Here is a 23,076-nt window from a genome sequence, read left to right as displayed (position 1 = left end):
GAGCAGCTATTATATTAAAAATAAAAGCAAACAGACACACATAATAAATACTGTACATAGCTACCATGCAAAATCACAAACAATCATTAGTCCAGAAAATGGGATCCATCCGTAACACCAGTGAGACCTGGGAACAAGCAGCGATCAAGTCTTTAAGATTTGGCCAGAAGTTAAAAGGCCTTCAGCCTTCAGAGGGAACATGATTCAGAGGGCAGGTGCTATGACACATAAAGTTCTCCTTAGCCAACAGGACTCCGAGCACGCCAACAGGACAGACAAAAACAACAAAGGAGATATGGGTATGGATCTCTAAGTAATCCAGACCCAAGCCAAGAAGGGCCTTGAAGGTGACTGCCAGCATCCTTGAATTGTATCTAAGCAACTGAGGATTTGTCTGTAACTGAAAAATGGACAGACAGAATCACTAACACCACAATTAATTCTCAACATTCAAGCAGGCTGGGAAGAATAATCAAGTAGGGAAAACATGCACAGCATAGTTTATGGGATTCTTCCTACCACTTTACCATCAGTGAGGCATCGGTATTTTCTTTTATGCCACAAAGCAACGGGTTTGTGATGATAATGGTGCTATACATTTAACCATGCCTAATGCTATGAAGCAGCTCTCTCCACATTTTCCAATCTTGTTCGGCTTCTTTTGGTTGTTTTGATTAGTTGTTTTTTTTTGCTCTGGCTGGGGTCAAAACAGCCCACATGTTTTTCTTTCATTTCAGTGACTTTGAATGTACATATCTATAAAGACATAATCAGAATATGCATGTATATGTTGTCTTTCTATTTTCTGTTCTCCCCTTATATTGCATCTCTGCATGTTTGTATGCATATGTACAATGCAAAGCATGGAGAAGGCTTGTCTACCTCATACAATTAAACGTAAAGTTTTCTCTTTCAGCCGTGTTCCACTGTAGGACATGGTGCTTATTTCTTGCCATTTTTTGGCCAAGGGAGCCAGCATAATTGAGAAGAAGAAAAGGGGGCATAGAGTGGAATGGTTTGGCATTGTTCTAAACAACTCATCTTCAGCATCTGCCATAGAGATGAACGGGGAAATTTTGTTCTAGATTTTTCTTGTAGATCCTTGTTGAATCTAATCATTTTTAAAATCAATTCCTATTTTGCCAGCTCTCCCTTCTTGTTCCGTTCTGTTTTGGAAAGTTATGCTGCATGACAAGAGACCAATAGAGGTACCAAGTCCCTTTACAAATTTCCTTTCAAGCAGTCCAGTGGGCTGGGAAGAACGAAAAGGATTCCGAAACAGGATACTTTCAAAATGAAGAGACTGCTTTTGTTGCCATGTGCCAAAATTCTTGCTAATCACACAAAGTGATTAAGATTCTCCTTTCAATATTTGCGCGTTAATTCTAAACTGAGCTTTAGTTCTGCAAATAAATAATTGTACTTGGATAACTTAATAAGAAATGAAGAGCTGCGGTGGTGCAGTAGTACTGCAGGCTACTTTTTCTGACTGCCAGCTGCCTGCAATTTGGCAGTTCATATCTCACCAGGCTTAGCCTTCCATCCTTCCAAGGTGGGTAAAATGAAGACCCAGATTGTTGGGGGAAAGATGCTGACTTTGTAAACCGCTTAGAAGCATTATGAAGCGGTATATACTGTAAGCCTAAGTACGTATTGCTATTGCTATGAACATTGCCAGAAAAATAAATGTAAACTACTGGCAAAGAGAACTATGGTCAAAACTATGCTTTATATATTAAATGTCTTCTTCTGTTGGTTGCTGTTGCCTTTTGAACCAAAAATTTTAGAGTGGAAGAAAGCGGAAGGAACATCTCGTATCAACAACCTGCCACAAAATTTTTGAATGATTTCAAGCTGCACAAAGAATTTGTAGATTTCTGACTGAAAGGGACCACTCCAATAAACACATTGTACGGGAAATTGTTGCTTGGCAACAGTAATCTCTGGAAAGGAGAGAAGTTAGAAAAATCAGATGGGGAAAAAGCATGAAACTACAGAGAATGCTAGACAAGCAAGTGGAGTGACAGAAGCTAATTAGCTGTAGAGAGAACATAAAGGTGAGGGGAAAAAGAAGCAAAGCGATAGCAACTGCGAATCCTAGAATAAGGAAGGCCAAAAATAAAAGATAGAAAGCAAATATTGCTCACAATGTGAGTAAAGGTACCAATGGAATTAAAATGTAAGAGGATTTGTTTGTTGGTATATAGGCCACACCCTTTCTTTTTTTTACTCTTTATTTTTTTGACAAGCTGTTACACAATTTTGGAAACACATAAAGTAACCAACAGACAGAGGATTGGTTCTTTTAGCTATATTTTTCCAACATTTCAGACGCTCTTTTCCAGACTTTTGTGGACTAGCCCAGGACTGAATCAAAAACTGTCTAATCAAGACCCTCCATCACATGGCCTGTGGGTTGCAAGTCATTTTCTGAGACTCACAATATTTTGGAGGCATCTATACTCCCAGCTGAAAAGGCCAGGGCTCTGAGGGGACCATGGGAGATTCTCCTGGAAGAACAGCAGCAGGCGGTCTCACTTCAGTTTGCCTCAGCAGATTTCCCAGGAAAAGTAATTCCTGGCAGGCTGGGCTACATTGTCAGAAACCTGGGACTTCTTGCAAACAAGCAGCACCGCCCTCTGAGAATTCTTACCGACTTTGGTGCACTGAGACTACGCCGAGTCTCTTGAGTTAGAAGATCAAGGAGGCCCAGATAGGCTTGCCCAAGGGGGAGGAGGAGGCAGCAGCCAAGGAGGAGGTCCAAGCAAGGCTCTTGCTGTCTTTGTGTAACAAACAAATCTTGCTTGATGAGCGCACTCTTTCTCATTCCTTGTCCAACAGAGACAGCCACGCCTGGACTGCTCATAAATGATGCTGAAGCAAGCAAGGAAGGAAGATTTAGACATTCTAGCACAGGTTTCTTAGATTATGTTGTTCTAGATATGATCTTGAAATACACCCACCCACACATACAGTACATAAGACGATGTTTTAGCTAGTAGAAAACACTGGCAGCCAAATGGTCAAAGTGAAATGGCTATGGAATGCAGCTCTTATTCACAAGTAGTGTTTTGCAGTTAAAAATTGCTTATTTAATAGATGCATGTTTAATGACATATTATTATATTTTTCATTTTCTCAATGTTTGACTCACTAGAGATTTTGAATCAATAGAAGAGTAGAACTTCACAGTTGCAGGCTTCAGGCTAACAAACTAATATGGTATTAATATGGCATTAGGGACAATTTGAGTTTGAGATCCCTGGTCTAAGTGCAAAGCAAGCTCTATTATTGACTAAGTCTCTCTCCGAAGAATTTTAAATAAGTTAAGATGGTTTGCAATCTTTTTTAGCTTTACAGAATGTGTATAGCCTATGGCAAAAAAAATGTTTAAATGAGACAAACACATGAGATCTTTATTCAGAAAAATGCCTTCTGTTATATCAAAACCATTTATAAGTGAAATCGCTTCAACTGTATCTATTGAAATGTTAAATGTAATAAACAGAGGTAATTCCATGTTGGGGCTGCAGCCAATCTGGAAAAGAGAATGAGGCAGTCAAGAATCCTGGCAGCATACACAAATTTATCCAAGTGAAGTTTATCATAGTGATGAAGCCAAAGTTAAGTTACCCTAAAGGATAAAGAATAATTATTGCCTTGATGATCGATGCACATCTCCTTCTAGGAGCTCTGGACATACTGTTATAAGAAACAGTAACTTTTATTCAACTGAGGGACAAGAGATACACTTCATTTCATGAGAGAACTATGAAAAATCTTGTCAAATTTCATTTGGTGCAAAATTCATGTTAGGAACAGGTTGCTATTCTAAGGATTGAAGAAAAGATACCTCAGAGCCATATGTAGACCACAGGTTCACACATCATTGCTAATGGATCTAAGGATGGATGTCTGTTAAGTTTGTAAGTGTTGGGTTCTTGCTGTTCTCTGAGCTTGCCTCCCTTTCTGTAGGCTAGGTACCAGCATAAATGCATGGGGAAGTAGAGTTTTCTGACTGTTATATGTGACAGCTTCTTCTACTCACTTTGATTACTGTTTCTTCCCGATTGTTGTTGTTGTTGTTGTTGTTTTGAATGAAGTTTTCTTCTTCTTCTTTGATTATTCTTGTTTATCTGATCCTTGTTTCTGCTAAAATGGGTGCTGGTTAATCTTTCCAAGGCAAACAGATCTTAATACACCTGTTTGATCACACAACTGTTAACCATATAACCATAAAAGTTCATTCAGGCACATGAAAGCTGTTGAGGAACTTTCAACTTTATGAACAAATGAAAAAGCTGAACTCGAAGCACTATTTTTGTGCTGTGGATCTGTCAACTTCAAGGGATTGGGAAGGAACACAGCAGCGTTTTGCTTCTTCTGAATTTTTAAAAAAAATCTGGAAAGACAAGCACCAGCTTTTGTCATCATCTTTATTTACAAGAAGGTCTCTAAGGCCACAAATCTTCCTCAGAAAATATAGATAATGGGTAACATTTTATGCTACTTTATTGTTTGGAAGAGTGTCCATCATCCAAAAAACCCAAACAAACCCAGGTAAACTTGAGAATTCAGTAAATGTTAGGAAATTTGTTTTCAAATAAATTGATGATTGTGGCTGGAGTCCTTCAGGACCACTTCACTACCCTTGAATTATTGCCTTGACTTCTCTCTGACAATAGCAATAGCAGTTAGACTTACATACCGCTTCATAGGGTTTTTAGCCCTCTCTAAGTGGTTTACAGAGTCAGCATATCGCCCCCAACAATCCGGGTCCTCATTTTACCCACCTCGGAAGGATGGAAGGCTGAGTCAACCTTGAGCCGGTGAGATTTGAACAGCCGAGCTGCAAAACTGCAGTCAGCTGAAGTAGCCTGCAGTGCTGCACTCTAACCACTGCGCCACCTCGGCCAAGCCTATATTCCATATGGAAGAAATGGAGGAACCTTTATTTGTAAGCCTGTAATTATTTTTTTACACCTTGTAGTCCTTCTAGAGGCACAGAGTGATACTATCCCCTTTTATCTTTAATTAAATTGATTTCGCTATAATATCTAAATCAAGTAGTTTAAAAATAAATGTGCTATCATCTAAAGGTGCTGATCAAGACAAAGTATGGTTGGAGATTTGAATTTATGGTTGTGATACTAAACCACACTATTATGTTCAAGGGAGGTCCCAAAATATGTTTTTATTTTCTATTATTGGACAAAAATGGCCTGATTGGCCAACAAAATCAATGCAAATGGGTATATTTCTTTTAGAAAAGCAAACTTCTGGGCTTTTGTCCTTAAAATAGGAGATTGCTCAGTACAAATGTTGAACAATAAGGCAGATAAGGTTAGTAAGAAATATGAATTGGCCACAATTAGGTATCCTAAAATTTTAATCAAACTGGTATGAAGTTTTTCATTTAAAAAAAAGGAAAAAATGTTACCACATTAACTCTGAATCTTATTATGTTATTCCACCCATGTTCTAGGATTATCAGTAGGAATTAGCCAGAAACTTTCAAACATGTCTTTACCTATGATAAGGACAGGGATATTTTCTTTATTAAACTTAGTGTTCTGTGAACCTCTCAAATTCATCCTTGTGGAATCACAGGGTAGATATGATTTTTCTAGTAAATTAAAGTAAACAACCACCAAGGACTGGCAAATTGCTTGTTCATCTGAAAACAAGGAGAGATGGGTTTTTAAAAATTTATATAGACTCAGAGAGTTGTCAGCAGCTTTCCTGACTTGCGTATCAAACAGAAAGGCTTAAAATCCAATTTAAGGGGAAACAGGATCAAAGCTGTAGCATGTAAATAAGAAAAAAAAATTCATGGATGCTTCAAAATGAGAAAGCACTACCTAAAATGCATATATTATAGGACAGGCACTCTGTATATGCATCGCAAAGCAACTGTAAAGTCACCAGCCAACACTTTTCAAATTAAGGATAAATTCAGTACATTATGGCCTCCCAATTATAAAATGCCAGGCAGAACATTTTTTCCTCCCGTTCCAGATAAGTCTGTAAAGAGATGGAAATGAAAAAAGAAAAGAAGAAAATGTGCTTCTTGGTTTGCACAATCAGGCTCAATGTAACCGAAAAAAACAATGAAATCTGAAAATAGATATATATTGAAATACCATACATAGAGAGCTGCAGTAATTTAAGGTGATTTATGACTAGTCAAATACATCTTTCAAGAGGAAGAACGGGGAGAAAAGTGGGGGAAAAACTTATTATTTTAGCATTTTGCAACTTTCATAGAAATTGTTATTAGGCTACAATGGAAACATGAGGAGTATATAAAAAGAAAGAGGGCTGTGCCAACATACAGCAAAGCAAAACTAAGCAGTGTTTTTTATGGAAAGCAGAACCCCCCAAAAATGATATCTATGTATACGGATTTTATGAAAAATGTCAGCTGATTCATACTTTGCTACAATCCATATGACTTAACTGTGTTAATAATCAGGCTTCAATGCTTGAGGAACAGAGGCATTTCTCATTCCTCTTCAGCACTCTGGTGTAGGATGCCTGGGATGACGTGCAGCAAGAGAAGAATAGCAATAGAACTTAGACTTATATACCGCTTCATAGTGCTTTACAGCCCTCTCTAAGCTGTTTACAGAGTCAACCACTTGCCTTCAACAATCTGGGACCTCATTTTACCCACCTCGGAGGATGGAAGGCTGAGTCAACCTTGAGCCTGGCGAGATTTGAACTGCCAAATTGCAGGCAGCCAGCAGTCAGCAGAAGTAGCCTGCAGTACTGCATTCTAACCACTGCACCACCATGCTGTCTTCTGCCAAATTCTAGACAAGCCTAAAGCTGCACAGCTTTTCTGCTCTGTATATGTCTACATGCTGCTATCAGTGTTCTATAGTTGGCTAACTGGGCTGGAAGAGAATAAAATGTAACACTCTCACCTAACTAATAACACCACAAATCAATCCATTACGTCCCTTGCTGTTATTATTTTGCTCTAATTCCATCTATCGGAATTTTGCAAAGATATTAAGAAAAAAAGGAATATCCAGTCACTATTTGCTTGCCTAAATACCAACATTCTATCGACAACTAAATAAACTACAACAGAGAACAGACATTATTGGAAAAGTGGAAAAAAGGGAAAAGGTAAGACTTGAGTGCTTGCATATGTGCATGTATAAATGCATGGATATATATGCCTATGGTTTACATCTAGTCTAGTGACAGTTTCTTTTATTTCAAAATTATAATCTATTTAATATAATTTAAATATAGGTAAACAGTTTAATTCTGTGTATCTACTATACAGGGTGAAAGGATGATCTACCTAATTGTGTTTTCAATCAAAGCATGGCACATCTATATGCATATCCCATCCCTTGTTCAAACAGGAGACAGAAGGAACCTCAAGTCATGGACCTACTTCTAGAGGGATAAATGCTTCCCCATCAAGTCTCGCTACTGGAAGCTCTCAAGCATCCTGAAGGTCAAAACAGTAACTCCATCTTGCAAGCAACTCCATCTTTTAAGCTGTTCTGTCCCATCCAGATCTTTATAGCCTCCAGATGCTAGGATGAGATCTCATCTATCTCGCCAGTGCATCCCAAAATAGTAATACAAAGTTGAATAACAAGGAGATACTGATGGTACTGCATCCAAGTTGACAGATCATCTCACCTAGCAGTTTCATGCAGATATTAAAGAGTTGGAGGAAGAAAACCAGCCCCCTGTGGCACCCAACAACCCCCCCCTTTTTTTTAACCATTTCTGACTGGATCCAGCCATTAAAGAAAATCTGGAACTAGTCCAAATTCCGGCCTCCAAAGCCAATCAAGAAGGATACCCGAGTCCATGGTTCTGATATATTTAACATATCAGGACAGACGTACCACCTCCCATCCAGATCTTAACAAATATAATTCACTAAGGCACCCTAAATCCTAAATCCTGATTGATAAGGGTGACATTTCATCTAGGGCACTCTACAGTTAATCCTGGAAAGAATGCAGAACTGGCTTTGGGGAGAAAGAATAAACCATTAAGAGAGGGAAATGGTGACTCAATCTTGAAAAAGAGGAAAGTGAGAGAAAGAAACTGAAAATAATCACATCTTGTTTTTGTTAAGTATAAGAACGTGGTAAAGAGAAACTCCAACAGATCTCCAAGGTTCTATTATTTTACTCACAAAAATAAAGCACACTTGTGAAATCCCTGCTGCTTCTGTTTCCTGACCTTGCCAAACTTAAAGCACTGACATTGTCTCTGCAACCTTTGCTAAAAAAAAGAAGACGCTTGAATCTAGAGAGGGACTCCTAAGAAGAAAGTGTACCACAACCTCGCTCAAAACTGGCAGAAACACCCTCTCCCCAAAAGTGGCAATGATAATCTTCCAGATCCAGAAACTGTACCCTCTTCTAGGCACACAAAGAATCCAGGAGAGACAAGGGTTTAGGCTACAATAGCAGCGGACATTGTCAAAAGCATCCTATTTACTTCCTCAGTAGATAAGGTACAGGCTCCCTTCGCACGAATGTGCTAGTCGTTCCAGACTCTAGGGGGCGGTGCTCATCTCCATTTCAAAGCTGAAGAGCCAGCTCTGTCCAAAGGCGTCTCCATGGTCATGTGGCTGGCATGATGTTACCTTACCACCAAAGGTGGTTCCTATTTTCTACTTGTATTTTTACATCCTTTCAAACTGCTAGGTTGGCAGAACCAGGGACAAGTAACGGGAACTCACTCCGTTACGTGGCACTAGGGATTCGAACTGCCAAACTGCTGACCTTTCTGATCGACAAGTTCAGTGTCTTAGCCACTGAGCCACTACATCCCTTATCAGTAGATAAGATAAAGGTCAAAATGAATCCCAGATATCCGGGCAAGAGGTCCCGGATGCCACAATAGACTCTGTCCAAGTGAAATCCAGACCTGAGCACTCTGAGTGACTTCATCAGCAAAACTGGTTACAAATGCAATTAGATCCTTCCCAGAACGGAATTAGTTACCTTAATGATACTGGATGACAACTCACTGATGCAATAAGGAGGAGAAGGAATTCTTTGCTTCTCCTATCAACACTGAGAAGGCCAGAACCTGAGTCTAAACCCATGCTCAGTCAGATTTATCTTCTGTCCTCCTTCAACTACAATCTAGCTGTTTTCTGCTTTATCTCCTAGTGACCCTCTGAAAACCAAGGGGATGTTCTATATGATGGAGAATAAGGAACATGAACTTGATAAAAGTATGCAAGATACATCCAAGACAATGGAAAGTGGAGTATATTTTCCTATTTGATTGTGGATAATGAGCCGAAGAAAGATGAAGTTGCCTGTCAACCTGTCAAAATGTCTGCCAAAAGCAAGAAGTGAACTGTGGACCCCAGTCTGACATAAGGTGTTCTGGTAACCCATGCAGAATATTTTATTTAAAAAGAAATTTGAAACATATTTGGAATATTTTGTTTTAAAAGATAATCAGTGGAACAACTTGCCTCCAGAAGTTGTGAATGCTCCAATACTGGATGTTTTTAAGATGATGTTGGATAACCATTTATCTGAAATGGTCTAGGGCAGTGATGGCTAACCTTCTCGGTATTGAGTGCTGAAACTGGAGCATGTGCTTGCACATGTGCGCACACACCAGAGCACCAGAACCCGGAAGGGAGTAGCTGGCTGGTGCGCATGTGTGTGGCAGCCAGCTGCTCTTCCGGGTTCCATCGCATGCATGCATACCAGCCAGCTCTCTTCCATGTTCCTGCACGAAGACCAGCTGGTCAGTGCGCACACTGGAGCCGGAAAGAGTAGCTGCCCACCACGTGTATGCATGACAGAACCAGGAAGAGCAACTGGCAACAGAGCCCCCAGAGAGGTTTGCCATCAGGGGTATATGGTTTCGTGCCTAAGCAAAGGGTTGGATTAGAAGACCTCCAAGGTCCCTTCTAACTCTGTTATTCTATTCTATTCTATTCTTGCCACATTTTTGTCAGTGGGTAGGCTTGTACAAGGAATGAAATGAACCATCTTGGTGAGAGAGAAGTAGCTCTGTGATGAAGTTGAACGATGCAGTTTGCCAGGGTCTTTCTGGTGTTGGTAATGGTGGGAGTTCTCCAACTAGCTGCCTCTGAATGCCTTGAATAGACAGCAAACAAGACATGAAGGAACATATTGTTCTAACTTCATTCTGAGATGTGGCCACCAGAAATCTCTGGCCACCAAGAGCAGAATCTTGAAGCGACCAATGGGATGTCATGGCACAATTTTAGGACTGTACCCACACAGAAGTCCAACAGGAATGTAATACCAGACTTACAAGTGTAAAAGTTTCTGATCCAATGTTCAATATTCAATATTGAGGAGGATTAATATGAGTGGCCTCAATTCCTCTCTGATGGGCCCTGGCATAGTAGTCTCATTGCTGCTGTTTTTGTAATTTGTGAAGCAGATATGCTATTGGAACATTGATAGCGGGATTTTTTTCTGGAGGCATGACAGCGGCAGGCTGAGAGTCAGTATCAGAGCATACACATTATGGTTTCCTGGAAAAATCATGGGCCCCTTTATCATGGCTGCTGAGGATGTAAGTAATTTTAAAATTAAAGCAGGAGAAAAACAATGGCCACTGAATTTGTTTTATGGTTCAGCTTCCTGATTGTCTGAAGATGCTCAAGATTATGATGGTCAAGGTAGCCTTCTACTGGGTATGGGTCCCTTCTAGAAGATGTTGCCAGGTTTCAATGCAGTTACACCTGTCACACTTGACTCAACGTAACTATCACCATTTTAGCTAGCATGTTGTACTAAGGTTGCCAGGTTCTATACTTCCCATACCAATACCTGTTTGGCTACCTGTTTTCCTAGCAAAAAATATTTTTACCTCCCTACCCATCCACCACTAACATATCACTCGTCACAAAGAAGATATTTCAACGTACATATCCTGCCAAGTGACCTGAATTGCATAATATTAGAATCAACCTGACTCTAAATAATATCAGAAATATTGAAACATATTGTAAGTATTTGGAGGAAGAGGTCCTTAAATCAAAAATACTATAAGAATAAAACTTGGGACAAGCGAGATTTAAATGTAAAAATGATGTAAAATTATTATTAATAGAGAAAAACTCAAAAGCCATATGAAAAAGGGCTTTGAAACTTCCCAGTTGAATATTGGTAGAAAATCCAGTGGGACCAGCAGTGTGGATTTTAGTAAGGCTGACAAATGCCAGAATATTCAAAATATGTGGTTAGAGCAGACATGTTCTTTCTTGTGATTATCTCTCTATGGATATTAAAGCATCAAAATATTAGTTCTTAAAATAACTTACATCATATTCAATTGCCTTAGACTATTCTCTAGAGAACCTGATCACTGCCCTTTACCGTATTATAATGAGACACAGTTATTATTGCATAATTAGTCAGTTTCCTTTTATATGCAACCTCTTACTTTTACCATATGAAATAACAGTTAATTATCATATTCTCCTTCTGGGTAGCACTTCCTGTAAATCGAACATTATATGTTCTGTAACTGCATCATTATCATGATTGCTTGGAAGTAAGTCCCACTGTGTTTAATCAAATTTTCCTCAGATAAACAGAGTGATGTTTTGATATCAAACTTCGTGATGATAGATCCAGACTCTAACATTAGAAATTCACAAATAAATGTTAAAGGTTCTTGCAGGTGAACAGAAAAACAGAAAAACAAAACCCTCTGACAGACAGTTTCAAAAACTCACAAATTGCTCCTTATTTCAACAAATGATGCCTTACTAATAAATCAGATTCTATGGGTGAAAATTACTTTTTAATAGCTATCACAACTGCCAGAATATGCACAGCAATGTGACAAGGAAATTAAATACAAAATAGATTTATCAAACATGCTCCTACCTTTTTCTTCTTTATCCTGTTTTTGTTTTAGGGAGAATGTATTAGCTGTTTGCTTTTACATCATAGTGCAAAAATAATAGAAAAGAAGCCATGATCCCATGCTATTGCAACAGGAAATGCCAATTATCCTCTCCAAAATAATATCATTAGCTACCCACATACATTTATTATTTCCAAGATGGTTATCAAAAGTATGTACAAATAATTTTGGTTTCAATTTTATTTTTTACCTTAGAAGACCTTATATCCCAGGCTTTAACTTCTGGACTGAATCCTCCACAAAGAAAAACATTTGGATCAAGAGGATGAAATGTCAGGGTGCTGATTCGAAATTCATTCTTGCTGCTAAAAAGCTGTGTTCCTAAAATAACAACAGAAGGAACATCAAGATTGACCCTTTTTTTGGGAAGAGTTTACACTAGTTACATAGTATTCCCATATTGTAAGCTAATGGAAAATTATGATGATAAAATAAATATGAGAACATTTGTTAAACGCTTTAGTACAAGACTTTTGAATAATACAGGTTTTTTTACATGAATGAATTTCAGAGAAGGTACTATAGTTGAATGTTTTCACTTCTGTTCTTATTTCTGTAAATACTATCAATTTACAAAATATTCCAGGACTGTTTCGGTCTTCTGAGGATCTTATAATCTAAAATTTGACACAAGGAAAATACAAAAAACCAATGTTTCTTAATCTTCACTTCCTCCAAAACTTTTCAAAGCTGATCTGCAATCATTCTGTCTGACCTTAAAGGATATGCAGGGTACACCATGAATTAAACAGTGCTCCAGTTCAACTGACTGGTAAAAACATATAATAGTAGTTATTCAACCTCTGCCAGGCCTCTAACTAACACAAATCCCAAAGTAACAGAAACCATCTCACTTCATGTAAAAGGCATGTAAAATTGTTAATGCCCCCATGCACATTTTGAGTTCATATCATGTACACATCTATGATCATTTGTCAAAAAAAACTTTGCAGTGGTTATTATGAGGAAAAAAATTCAGATGCACAGCTGCCTCCCCCCCCCTCCTTAAATTTAAAATCCTCTAGCAAGCTGCAAAAGTGAAAGGTTAACTTAAAAAATTAGCATTTTTTGTAGCGGGCAATACTAATACCAATAGTTATGATAGAATGCTGCTATGGCAACAAACAGGGGGCAGGGAGAAAGAGATACTAATCATACCTATACATTCCAGAATCAGGAAGCTGAAGTTCAGGGTCAGGAGGCAGAGTGAAAGAAGATTTCCACCCATGGAAAAGTCAATTACCCTCTAGAGTTCTGCTGAACTGCAATATTGCGTAAAAACAATAGCAGTTTTGCTCTGGTTTCCAACAAATCAGCATGGAACAGGGAAAAAGAAGTCTTAGATAATAATTCTATTGTTTTGGGAACACTGAGATTTGGAATACATTCTGATGTCAATCCAAACAGTCTAAAGCAGGGGTCTCCAACTGTGGCAACTTTAAGATTTGTGGGCTTCATATCCCAGAATTCCTCAGCCAGCCAAAGCTGGCTTTGGAATTCTGGGAGTTGAAGTCCACAAGTCTTAAAGTTGCCACGGTTAGAGACCACTGGTGTAAAGGAAGGGTTCTTACATTACTAAGTTGCATCAAAGCATAAGAACTAAGAACTTAAGTCAAAGACTGCCTAAAGAAGGTGGATTTGAGGACTGCTCTGAAGATCACAACGGAATTTATCGATTAACATTTATTTATTAGTTAAATGTTTGTAGCTGTCCATCTCACCAAAGGCAACTTTGGGCGGCAAATAAAAAATCAATAAAATTGAAAAATAAAAACAAAAAGTATGCAATATAAAAACCTTACTATAAATATAATAAAAATGGAAATATAAGCCATAGGGGAGAGAGGATAAAAATGGCTACCTCAACAATGGAATCGTCTGAGCAAGTCTCTGGTTACCTGCCAGCTCCAGCCTGACAACATACTCAAGATCTGGGGGCTTTTAGGAATAGCAAAAGGAAAGGAGCTAGTCTAATTTCAGAAAGAAGAATGTTCCATAAGGCAGGTGTTGCAACAAGGAAGGCATGTCTCCTGGGTCCCATCAAATGAAGGTCCCTGACCAATGGTACACACAACATGCTTACTCTGCCGGATCTAGTGAGGCAGGCTGGAAAGGGCCGTTCCTCAGACAATCAGGTCCCATGCCATGAAGGACTTTAAATGCTAAAAACAGCAACTTGAATTGGACCCAGAAACAAATTGGCAACTAATGCAGTTCATGGAGCAGAGGTGTAACATATGCTGCCCTAGGAAAGTACATCACTGTTTGGGGTACTGCATTCTCTAGCAACTGAAGCTTTTGAATACTCTTCAAGGGCAGCCCCATGTAGAGTGCATTGCAATGCTCCAATCTGGAGGTGACCAAGACACAAGTGACTGTAAATAGCACCTGCCAAATCAAGAACAGGTACAACCAGCACACTAGACTAATCTGTGCAAAGGCCCTCCTAGCCATGACTGCTACCTGCTCCTTGAGCAGGAGTCATGCATCTAGGAGAACCCCCAAATTGCAAGTATGGTAGTAAATACACTGCAGATACGTCCAAGTTGATAGAATCTAATGAACAGTATAGTGGCCTGAAGATAATATCTAGATTAGAGATCCTGGCTTGCATATAATGCAAATAATGTAAAGCATGACTTTGATAGCGCCAGTTTTGGTACAGCTTCATATATTTTGAAAATAAATGAAAAAAGCTAGCCAAAAATGTCCAGTAAAGTAAATGGAATTTTTAAAAAGTGAAGAAATAAATTGAGATGAAACTGAAGTGAAAAAAAATGATGGAATGTACATTTTATCTACAAGATGATACATTAAAGGGTGAAAACTAGTATCCAAGAAAAATGATAAAAAAGAAGCACTAAATGCTATGAGAGTATTTTTAAAAGTATAAACTCATAGGTAATGGGAAATGTGAAAATAAGGGTGGAAACTATGAAGTGCTGTACAACATTTTTAATGTACATGTACAAAGGCTGCACCTTACTTATTCCTTACTATTGGAAAATGCTATTTTTTCAGATATAAGGGAGTGATAGAAAAAATGAATGCAAAAACTACAAGAGGTTTGTTTGTAAAGTGTTCCAAGAAACATAGTCAGCACTATTTTGATCGAAAACATTTCAAAAATGTTGTTCAGCATTATGTCAGACAGAAGGTACAGAGACCCAATTTTTGTTTTTTAGAGAAATTGTTAATATTTGAATAAAGGACATTCGTCGTTTGTGTGTTGATTTAGAGAAGGCTTATGATAAAGTGACATATGACATATTTTCTATAAAGATTGACTGCTAAGTACAATAAATGTATTGATTTATAAATGTGTGCTTGTAATGATGGGATAAGGAGTGGGAACTTTGGTATATTTTTAATGCAGTAGATACCTTTTTGTTGGCTAAAACAAATGATTTACAGCAAATTTTGGCTAGTGTTGAGATGCAATAATAAGGATCTAAAAAGTAATACCCCGAAAGAGCATGGTTTTTACATGAACTTTGACTGAACAGTTGGAAGTTGTGCATAAATGGCAAAATATAAATGGTGATGTATAAGAATGTCTGTAAATGGAAAATTTTACTAAAGATGAGGAAATGGATGGAATTTTTTAGGACATGTAAGTGCTGGTAAAAAAAACATAGTCTTTGATATATTCTGGGGAGCAAGTATCAAAGAAGCAAACTTCCATCTCAAAAAATGTGACTCTAGGCAGCATACAAAAGAATGCTTTATATATGTGTTCGGTTGCTGAAAACATATTAACTTGCATATTGGAACATTATGTAAATTACTGATACAAAAGAAAGGTTTATGAATGGAGGTCTTCTTATTTACTATACTGTCTGGGGAACAGCATAAAAAATACAAATTAAACGTAAGGAAAGAAATTCAGAAAATATCACAAAAGATGTAAAATAAAAATATGACAATATAGAGAAGTGCTATAACAGAAGACTTTGAAGGCAGAAGTCCAGAGCCCCACTCAGCTGAATGAGCAAGAGAGCTGTCCAAATGACAGTAAGGTTAATTTATCACATTTGCAAATAATATACATTACCATTAAAGGGGACAGGGTTTTTTAAAGTTAGAATTATATCATTGGACAACCTATCAAAAAACAAACCCCATAGTCAGGAATGATATCATAGAAGTTATAAAAATGCAAAGACTGAAAGTTTGAAAGACAATCTGGAAGTTAAAATAAATTACAGAGACATGACATCATACAGCAGATCTGGCTACAAAAGAACATTAAGACTCTTAGTCATAGCAAAGTAAACCTCAGCCACTACAAAAATTTAAGTACAAATAATTCAGAATTTCAAAGAAAGAAATTTAGGAAGTAGCATGGATTTTAAAAAGTGATGAAATGTGTTCAGATTCTGTTGCATGGGTTATGGAAAACTTAATCATCCGCTCTGCAATCAAAATTACAGTCGAGAAATTATTTAAAGGTGTCAGCTTGCAAATAGTATTATTGTACTCCATTGTCTCAACAGACACTGCAATTGAACAGATAAAATGGACTTCTTTGAAATAACATTATATAGCACTAGCATATTGTGACCCTACCCAGTTTCCTTCACATGGACTAAAGACCTCAACATCCAGCAGGCATAATTGTTGGAAAGCACCAGGGTGGCAATAGTTTTCTTAGAATAATTTGTTGACTGGTGTGGGAGGGAGGTCCGGAAGGACAGAGGTGGAGAAATGAGGCACCAAAAATAAACTTAAAGTTTGTGTAAGTAGGATATTAAGGAGATGCAGAATAATTTTAAAACACAGACATGATTGGGGGGGGGAGCTATTAAAACATGGATCTGCTCTGAAGGAACTTGTGAATTTCCATTCCTTTTTCAACCAGAAACCTGCACAAATAGAACAACATGAGTGTACTGCGGAAAACAGATTTAGTCGGTCTTCCGCTGTGTTACTGCAGTTCAAGGGAATGTTGCACATTGAGACAATTAACTAAGGTAAATTATGCAAATAAGCATCATGTACACTACTGAGCAACATTTCAGCAATGTCTCCCATTAGAGTCAGACACTATCTCATTAAATGAAACCACTGGACTTCTCAGATTGTTAGGTCTTTAAGAAAACAATAAAACATGCAATATATTTGTCAGCAAACCTCCATAGATTAAAATCTATTTTGTGCTGATTTAAGAGATGGTGTGGGAGGGACACTGATTATTTTTTTCTTAAATCGAATGAGGATTTGCATATAGTCTCAAGTAAGGCATTGGCTGTTCCCATGGATACATTCTTTTCTAAATTTAATTGTATGTGGTAATCTTTACAGAATCCCGTGGCTTAATACCAATCGCCTTTGTAAACAAGCCTTCTAGAGCTGTAAATTAATGCCCCGGGAAATTCAGCTACATGGATTTGAATGTTATCTTCTGCTTAGTTCCATTATATTTATCAAACTAATGATGTTAATATGCAGTTTAAAGTGAGAAAGCAAATACATTTACAATATTCTCATTGTTTTCCTATTATGATGAATAATATGTATTATAATGCCTTGTTTATAGCAAAATCTTATTTTTCTATAAAGTCTGCTTACAAGGTTAAGATGGAAATCATTTCCCAATATGCAATAATTTGATGTAATGCTTGCTTCTGTTCTCTCATAACATGATAAAACTATTTCCTGGTGATACAAGGTGCACTCGCAAGATCACACGTTTTTATTCTCAATAATTACATCTGGTATAAACACTTAATCCTTGTTCATTATCAAAATAGATTTTAAACTCCAGTTATGAGTAAGTTTTGGAAAAAAAACAGAAAATCTTTACCTGTTCTTTTTATTTAACATTAACTGGTTATTTGTTTTGAAAACAGATTTGCAGTGTTTTTGATCCTCCTCACCAACATGTGCAACGGTATCAAAAATCTTTACAGTTTTATTGTGCTCTAAGAATTTAATATAATTGTCCTCACTTGGGAAATCCATGTTCTAGAGCAAAAAGCAACTGTTTTTCATTGGATTGAATACTATAATGCTCAACCAGGGATGTATTATAAGCCATTTCCTCCTAGGTGTGGTAAGTTCTTGCCAAGATCCCTGTTGTTTCACCAATAGAAACCAGCTAATCCACAATATTCAACCCAAGTCTATTAAATAGGTTTTCATTAATTTCATTTATTCAAGGAGAGTCTTGGTTTGCAGGAAAATCAATAGCTGCACTCTAATTAATCTTTCACAAATTTAGCTCAACAGTGGGCAAGTCTGACCATGACTGCTAATATTAACAATTTTTCCTACCTTGTTGAAATGTCAGTCCTAAAATTTACATATTACCATTGAAAAAAATATTCCTTATCTCCCTCCACATTGTGGCTCCATCTTTGCCACCCTTGGTTTACTCTACTCCAATGCTAAAAAATATTTTTGCTATCAAAAATAGTCATTATATCTACTTTTAAGATCTCAAACAGATTTGCAACTTAATTGGAGAATCTATCACAAAATTAAATCTTTCAGTACAACCAAGATAAATTGTAACCAGAGACAAAAAGATATTTACAATACAATTAATTAAATTTGTGGCAAATAATATTATCCAGAATTCGAGATAGGCTTGTCCCTAAATACCCTAAATACCAATGCCTACAGAACCTTAGTGGGAGATGTGACTGACTCTTGTTGGTGGGCCTCCAAAAAGCATTTGCTATAGAACAGTAGACCAACCAGCTCAGCTAAATTGGAGTACAGGAAATTAATACCCAAATCTTCTCAAAATGCATGCATTCAAAATAAGGTATGGAATTTGATCCGATCTGAAGTACAAATTGTGTGACAAGAGAGGTAAACTGGAAATATATACAGTATAATCCAGAAGATTTCAGTATTGTAATGTAAATAAAAGAAATATTTCTGCAAGAAGTGCGATACATGGAAAAGGATGAGAGAACAGATAAAGGCAAAGCCTAAATTATAAGAAGAGAATCAAAGTTTGGCTTTATATCCATCTGAAAAGCTTTAGTTTCCTCTTTCCCGTTACCTATATTCTCCTAATCACCCAAAAATTAATTACCCCAAAAATTTAACTGTCAGAGATTTCAACCTGAAAATATGAAATATTTGCCAGTCAATATCACTAAGTTTTCAATGACTGAAGATGCTCAGGGACAGCACTAATTAATGGAAGACTGAGGATCAGGAAACTTATCCTCAGTAATTAAATGCCACATGTTTAAATATAGCCCAGGAAGAGATTAGAATAAGCTACTGATGTTCCTGTGACATCTAGTGAAGGAGAAAATGGCGTCTCCTAAGAACTTTTGATTTTAGGCAGTTCTGTGATACGGCAACAGATGAATGTTTGAAACTAGCTTTGTTAAGGACAGAAAATATTTTGCAGGGATTATAATAAAAGTTCAAAAGCTGTTGTGGCCCGAAGCAATCTCAAAACAGAACCACGGATAATGTCTTCAAAGGAAGAGTTTCTATTCCTATTGTCTACTGCCTCTAAAGTCATTGTGTAACAGCACCCAAAGGGAGAATGCAAAGGAAAGATGCCAATTCTTTTCATTCTATTTTTTGTTTCCATGTTCAAAGAAGATATAGGAAGATAAAATAGCACAGAGCATTAAGAGTACTGCCAGAAAGCTTTATTGGCTGCCATAGAAAAAACAGCCTTCAATACCCATCACAGTAAGTTTTGTTATTATGGGCCATTTTATCCAGGATTTCTCATGTTGTCTAAAACAGCACAGAAAATATACTTCTTTCCCCTGAAATTTACTCCAGAATCAGATTGCCTAAAATAAAATCCCGCCCCCTCCACCGCCTTCCTACTAGGTCCCGCGGCCAAATGGCTCCTCAAAAGCACAGTGGAGGAGGAAGGGGGAGGGATAACGCGGGGGCCAGCTCAGGTGCTCTGCGTGGAGGGAGAGGCACTTCCACGCAGAGCACCCCCATGTTATCCCTCCACCTTCCTCCTCCGCCGTGCTTTTGAGGAGCCATTTGGCCGTGGGAGCTAGTAGGAAGGCAGCGGGGAAGGCGGCGGAGGGGGCGGGAGCAGGGAAAAAGGCCTCATGGCTTCTCAAAAGCACGGCGGAGGTAGAGGCGGCAGCAGGGGTAACCCAGAGCCCAGCTGAGGTGCTCCGAGCGGAGGGGGAGGCACCGCCACCACTGCCATGGGCAGGGGCGCCTGCGGGAGCTTTGGAGGCTTCACCTCAGCTGCCGCGTTGGCGGCAAGTCCGGCAGTGCTGTTGGAGGAGGAGGAGGCAGCAGCAGATATTCCCCTCAGCTTCCAGAGCCTGTGACAGAAATCACTGTGCACAGTTAGAAACGGCTGCGCGGTGTTTTCTTGCCATGTGCGCGGCTGCGCAGCCGCGCACCTTAGAGGGAACAGTACTTATGAGTTTTCACACTTACGACTGTTGTAGCATCCCCATGGTTACATGATGAAAATTTGGGCACTTGGCAACTGGCTTGCGTTTATAACAGTTGCAGTGTCCTGGGGTCATGTAATTATCATTTGTAACCTTACCGGTTGGCTTCTGAAAAGCAAAGACAATGGGAAATCAAATTTGCTTAACAACCGCATGATTCACTTAACAACTGCAGTGATTTGCTTAACAACTGTGGCAAAAAGGGTCATAAAATGGAGAGCAACTCACCTGACAACTATAAGTCAGAAGATGTACTGTCTTATCTATTTGTTTCAGTGAAAATTACTTTTAATTTTTCCCTTTTTTGTAACATCCTCAACTCCAATAAAAAGAATGATAAAAACTTACGAGAACTTACATACGTCTCAAATTTTTGAATAAGGCAAGAGTATAATTTGCAAGCAAACATTCTATTCTATTATAGGCAATATGAAATTAAAATGATATTTTTTAAAAAATGATAGCTAATGTCCTGGAATACTTTAGCTAGTCCCTTCGGTCTTGTCCACAGTGGCATCCTTTTGTCCCTAACGTTTACTGTAATTTCCTTTGAGTTGTCTTTCAACTTAAACCATTCTATCTTCAACTTAGTTCCTTTTCTACTTTCCTCAGAATAAAAGGTGACATTGTAGAATTGTCAAAATGATGTTACGGAAAAAGTACAAAAAAAGATGGGATCATCTTAAGCTATAAAGCAATAAAGATATAAAAATGATAGACCCAGACACATATTTATTTATAGTCAGTCACTAGGAACACAGAGATGGTATCACATACCCCGTTCAGGGAAGGCAGGCAACGGTATGTTTTTTCACATCAGCCTCCTTGGGATAGATGCAATACGATGCCTGAAGAGTGATCAGGTTAATTGTAAATATTGCCAATCTATTATTCAGTCCTTCTTGGTCAAGCAGATTAGCACTCTAAAAAATTATGTTGACAATGACATTTGTGGCCCTACCACGACCTGAGTACATAGAATGATTTTGACAAAAATGTTGACATCCCCAATCTATTTCTGGTCTTCAATATGTTTGGCATTTGGAAACCATGTTATTAGTAGTTTCATAAACATGGGTGTCATGTTGGGCGTTCCTAGTCATATATCATCCATTTACCAGAAGATGAAACTCATGAAGTTACTATCAAGGAGAACATATTTTTGCCTTTTTTTAAAATGGACAGCTGATTATTACTATCCAGATGAAGTAGTGGATAGTAGCCACCCACCATTTTAATTTGTAAAAAATCTCTAATTCTTGCTGGAGAATTCTGGGAGTGGGAATCCACACATTTTAAACATGCCACAATTAAGAAATACTAAGCTGTTTGTAGGGCAGTGTTATCCATAGCAATATAAAATAAAATAAATTGCCATATTATCATACTGTTGACTAGTGATTTACTTTGTGGCTTATTAGCTGCCTCATTTGTATGTTGTTTACTATACTGGCAATTACATATGTTTTCAGTCAACAGATTTACATTATTAAAACATCTAGCTTCTCAAGTGAACTTTAAATTCTAATTGCCAATTTATAGATTTTTTTTCTTTTAGATGTGGATACATTGAGCAACTATTACATCTCTCCTCAGTTTACATACTGAAAATCTAAAAGCTTGGTTTAATTGTTTGTTTGTGACTCCTAAATTATGTTGATCCTAGCTAGATGTTAACACTTGAATTCAAGAAACCAGGCTTACCTGGGGATGAGGTTGCATTCCATTCAAGTCAGAGGTAAGGAAGCAGGAAGGCTAACTCGTTCTTGAGTTTTCCAAACTAGCTTTTCTTCTATAAACTATCTTTTTCCTCCCTGACAGTCATTCTTCTCAAAGAAAAGTTATTACTTAGTTATACTTTTCAAAATCCTCTTTTAGTGGTAGCCATAAATTTAAATGTATATATTAGTTCCATTTTTTTTTGTTGTTCAACTTCTTTGGTACTTCAGCAGCTTACTTAGTATTCCACTCGGAAGCCAAAGAACTACACTTGGGGAGGGGAGATGGTATTCTAATTTTTGGATAACATAAGATAATTTTACTTATTTCAATATTTACCTCTTCCAATGTCAGGTATCACCTGAATGACGATGGAGGAAAAAATGCAAAATCAAGCAGACTAGTTTTAAATAACCTAATTTTCCCATGAAAACTAGACCAATGTATTTATGGAGACAAGAATTTAAATTATATTTAATTCATGAACATTAAAGTAACTGTGATGTTGGGCAACTTTCCATCCATCAAATAAAGTGCTTTAAATCATACCAGAGTGGCATTTCAGTTTGCTAATGGACCATACTGCACTCATGGCATACAAATAACATGATTATCTTCACCCCACCCAGCAATCTGCAGGTGCAGCTGTATTGTTCTATTTGTGACAAAGTGCTGGCAGTTTAATTAAAATGTTCACTGTTATGTAAATGCTACAACATATACATTTCAGATTTAAAAACAAAATCGAGATCTTAGATGTGGCTATGTTTTAATATCTAATACCACTCCAAAATGACACCATAAGATTAATATTATACTCCAAGGCACAAAAATAACCCTAAGCTTTATGGAAAATAATAATCAAGCACTGGCCAGTTATCTCAGAAAAAGAACTGCTTCACATAATAATCTGTTTAGCATTGAATTGGGTTTGTTTGCCATTATTGTTTTCTATCTTCATGATGCAAAATAGAGAACAAAAAGTTAGTATTGGCTTGAGCAGACATTCCCTTTTGGTGCC

The 23,076-nt window shown here is 37.7% G+C and overlaps 1 protein-coding gene across 1 annotated transcript in view; it reads right to left on the bottom strand.

The window, feature by feature from the left end:
* Positions 1 to 23,076, bottom strand: part of WDR25 (WD repeat domain 25) — an 80,943-nt gene that overhangs the window by 13,273 nt on the left and 44,594 nt on the right. The window contains exon 4 of the mRNA XM_014057047.2: positions 12,116 to 12,246. Within this exon, the coding sequence (XP_013912522.2) occupies positions 12,116 to 12,246 (131 nt within the window). The remainder of the gene's footprint in view (positions 1 to 12,115; positions 12,247 to 23,076) is intronic.

The sequence above is a fragment of the Thamnophis sirtalis genome, unplaced genomic scaffold (genome assembly GCF_051295495.1).
Source record: "Thamnophis sirtalis isolate CommonGarterSnake01/CBP01778 unplaced genomic scaffold, rThaSir2_p1.2 scaffold_1, whole genome shotgun sequence".
Taxonomy (NCBI): domain Eukaryota; kingdom Metazoa; phylum Chordata; class Lepidosauria; order Squamata; family Natricidae; genus Thamnophis; species Thamnophis sirtalis.
The sequence above is the reverse complement of the archived record's forward strand: the minus strand, read 5'-3'. Positions and strand labels throughout refer to the sequence as shown.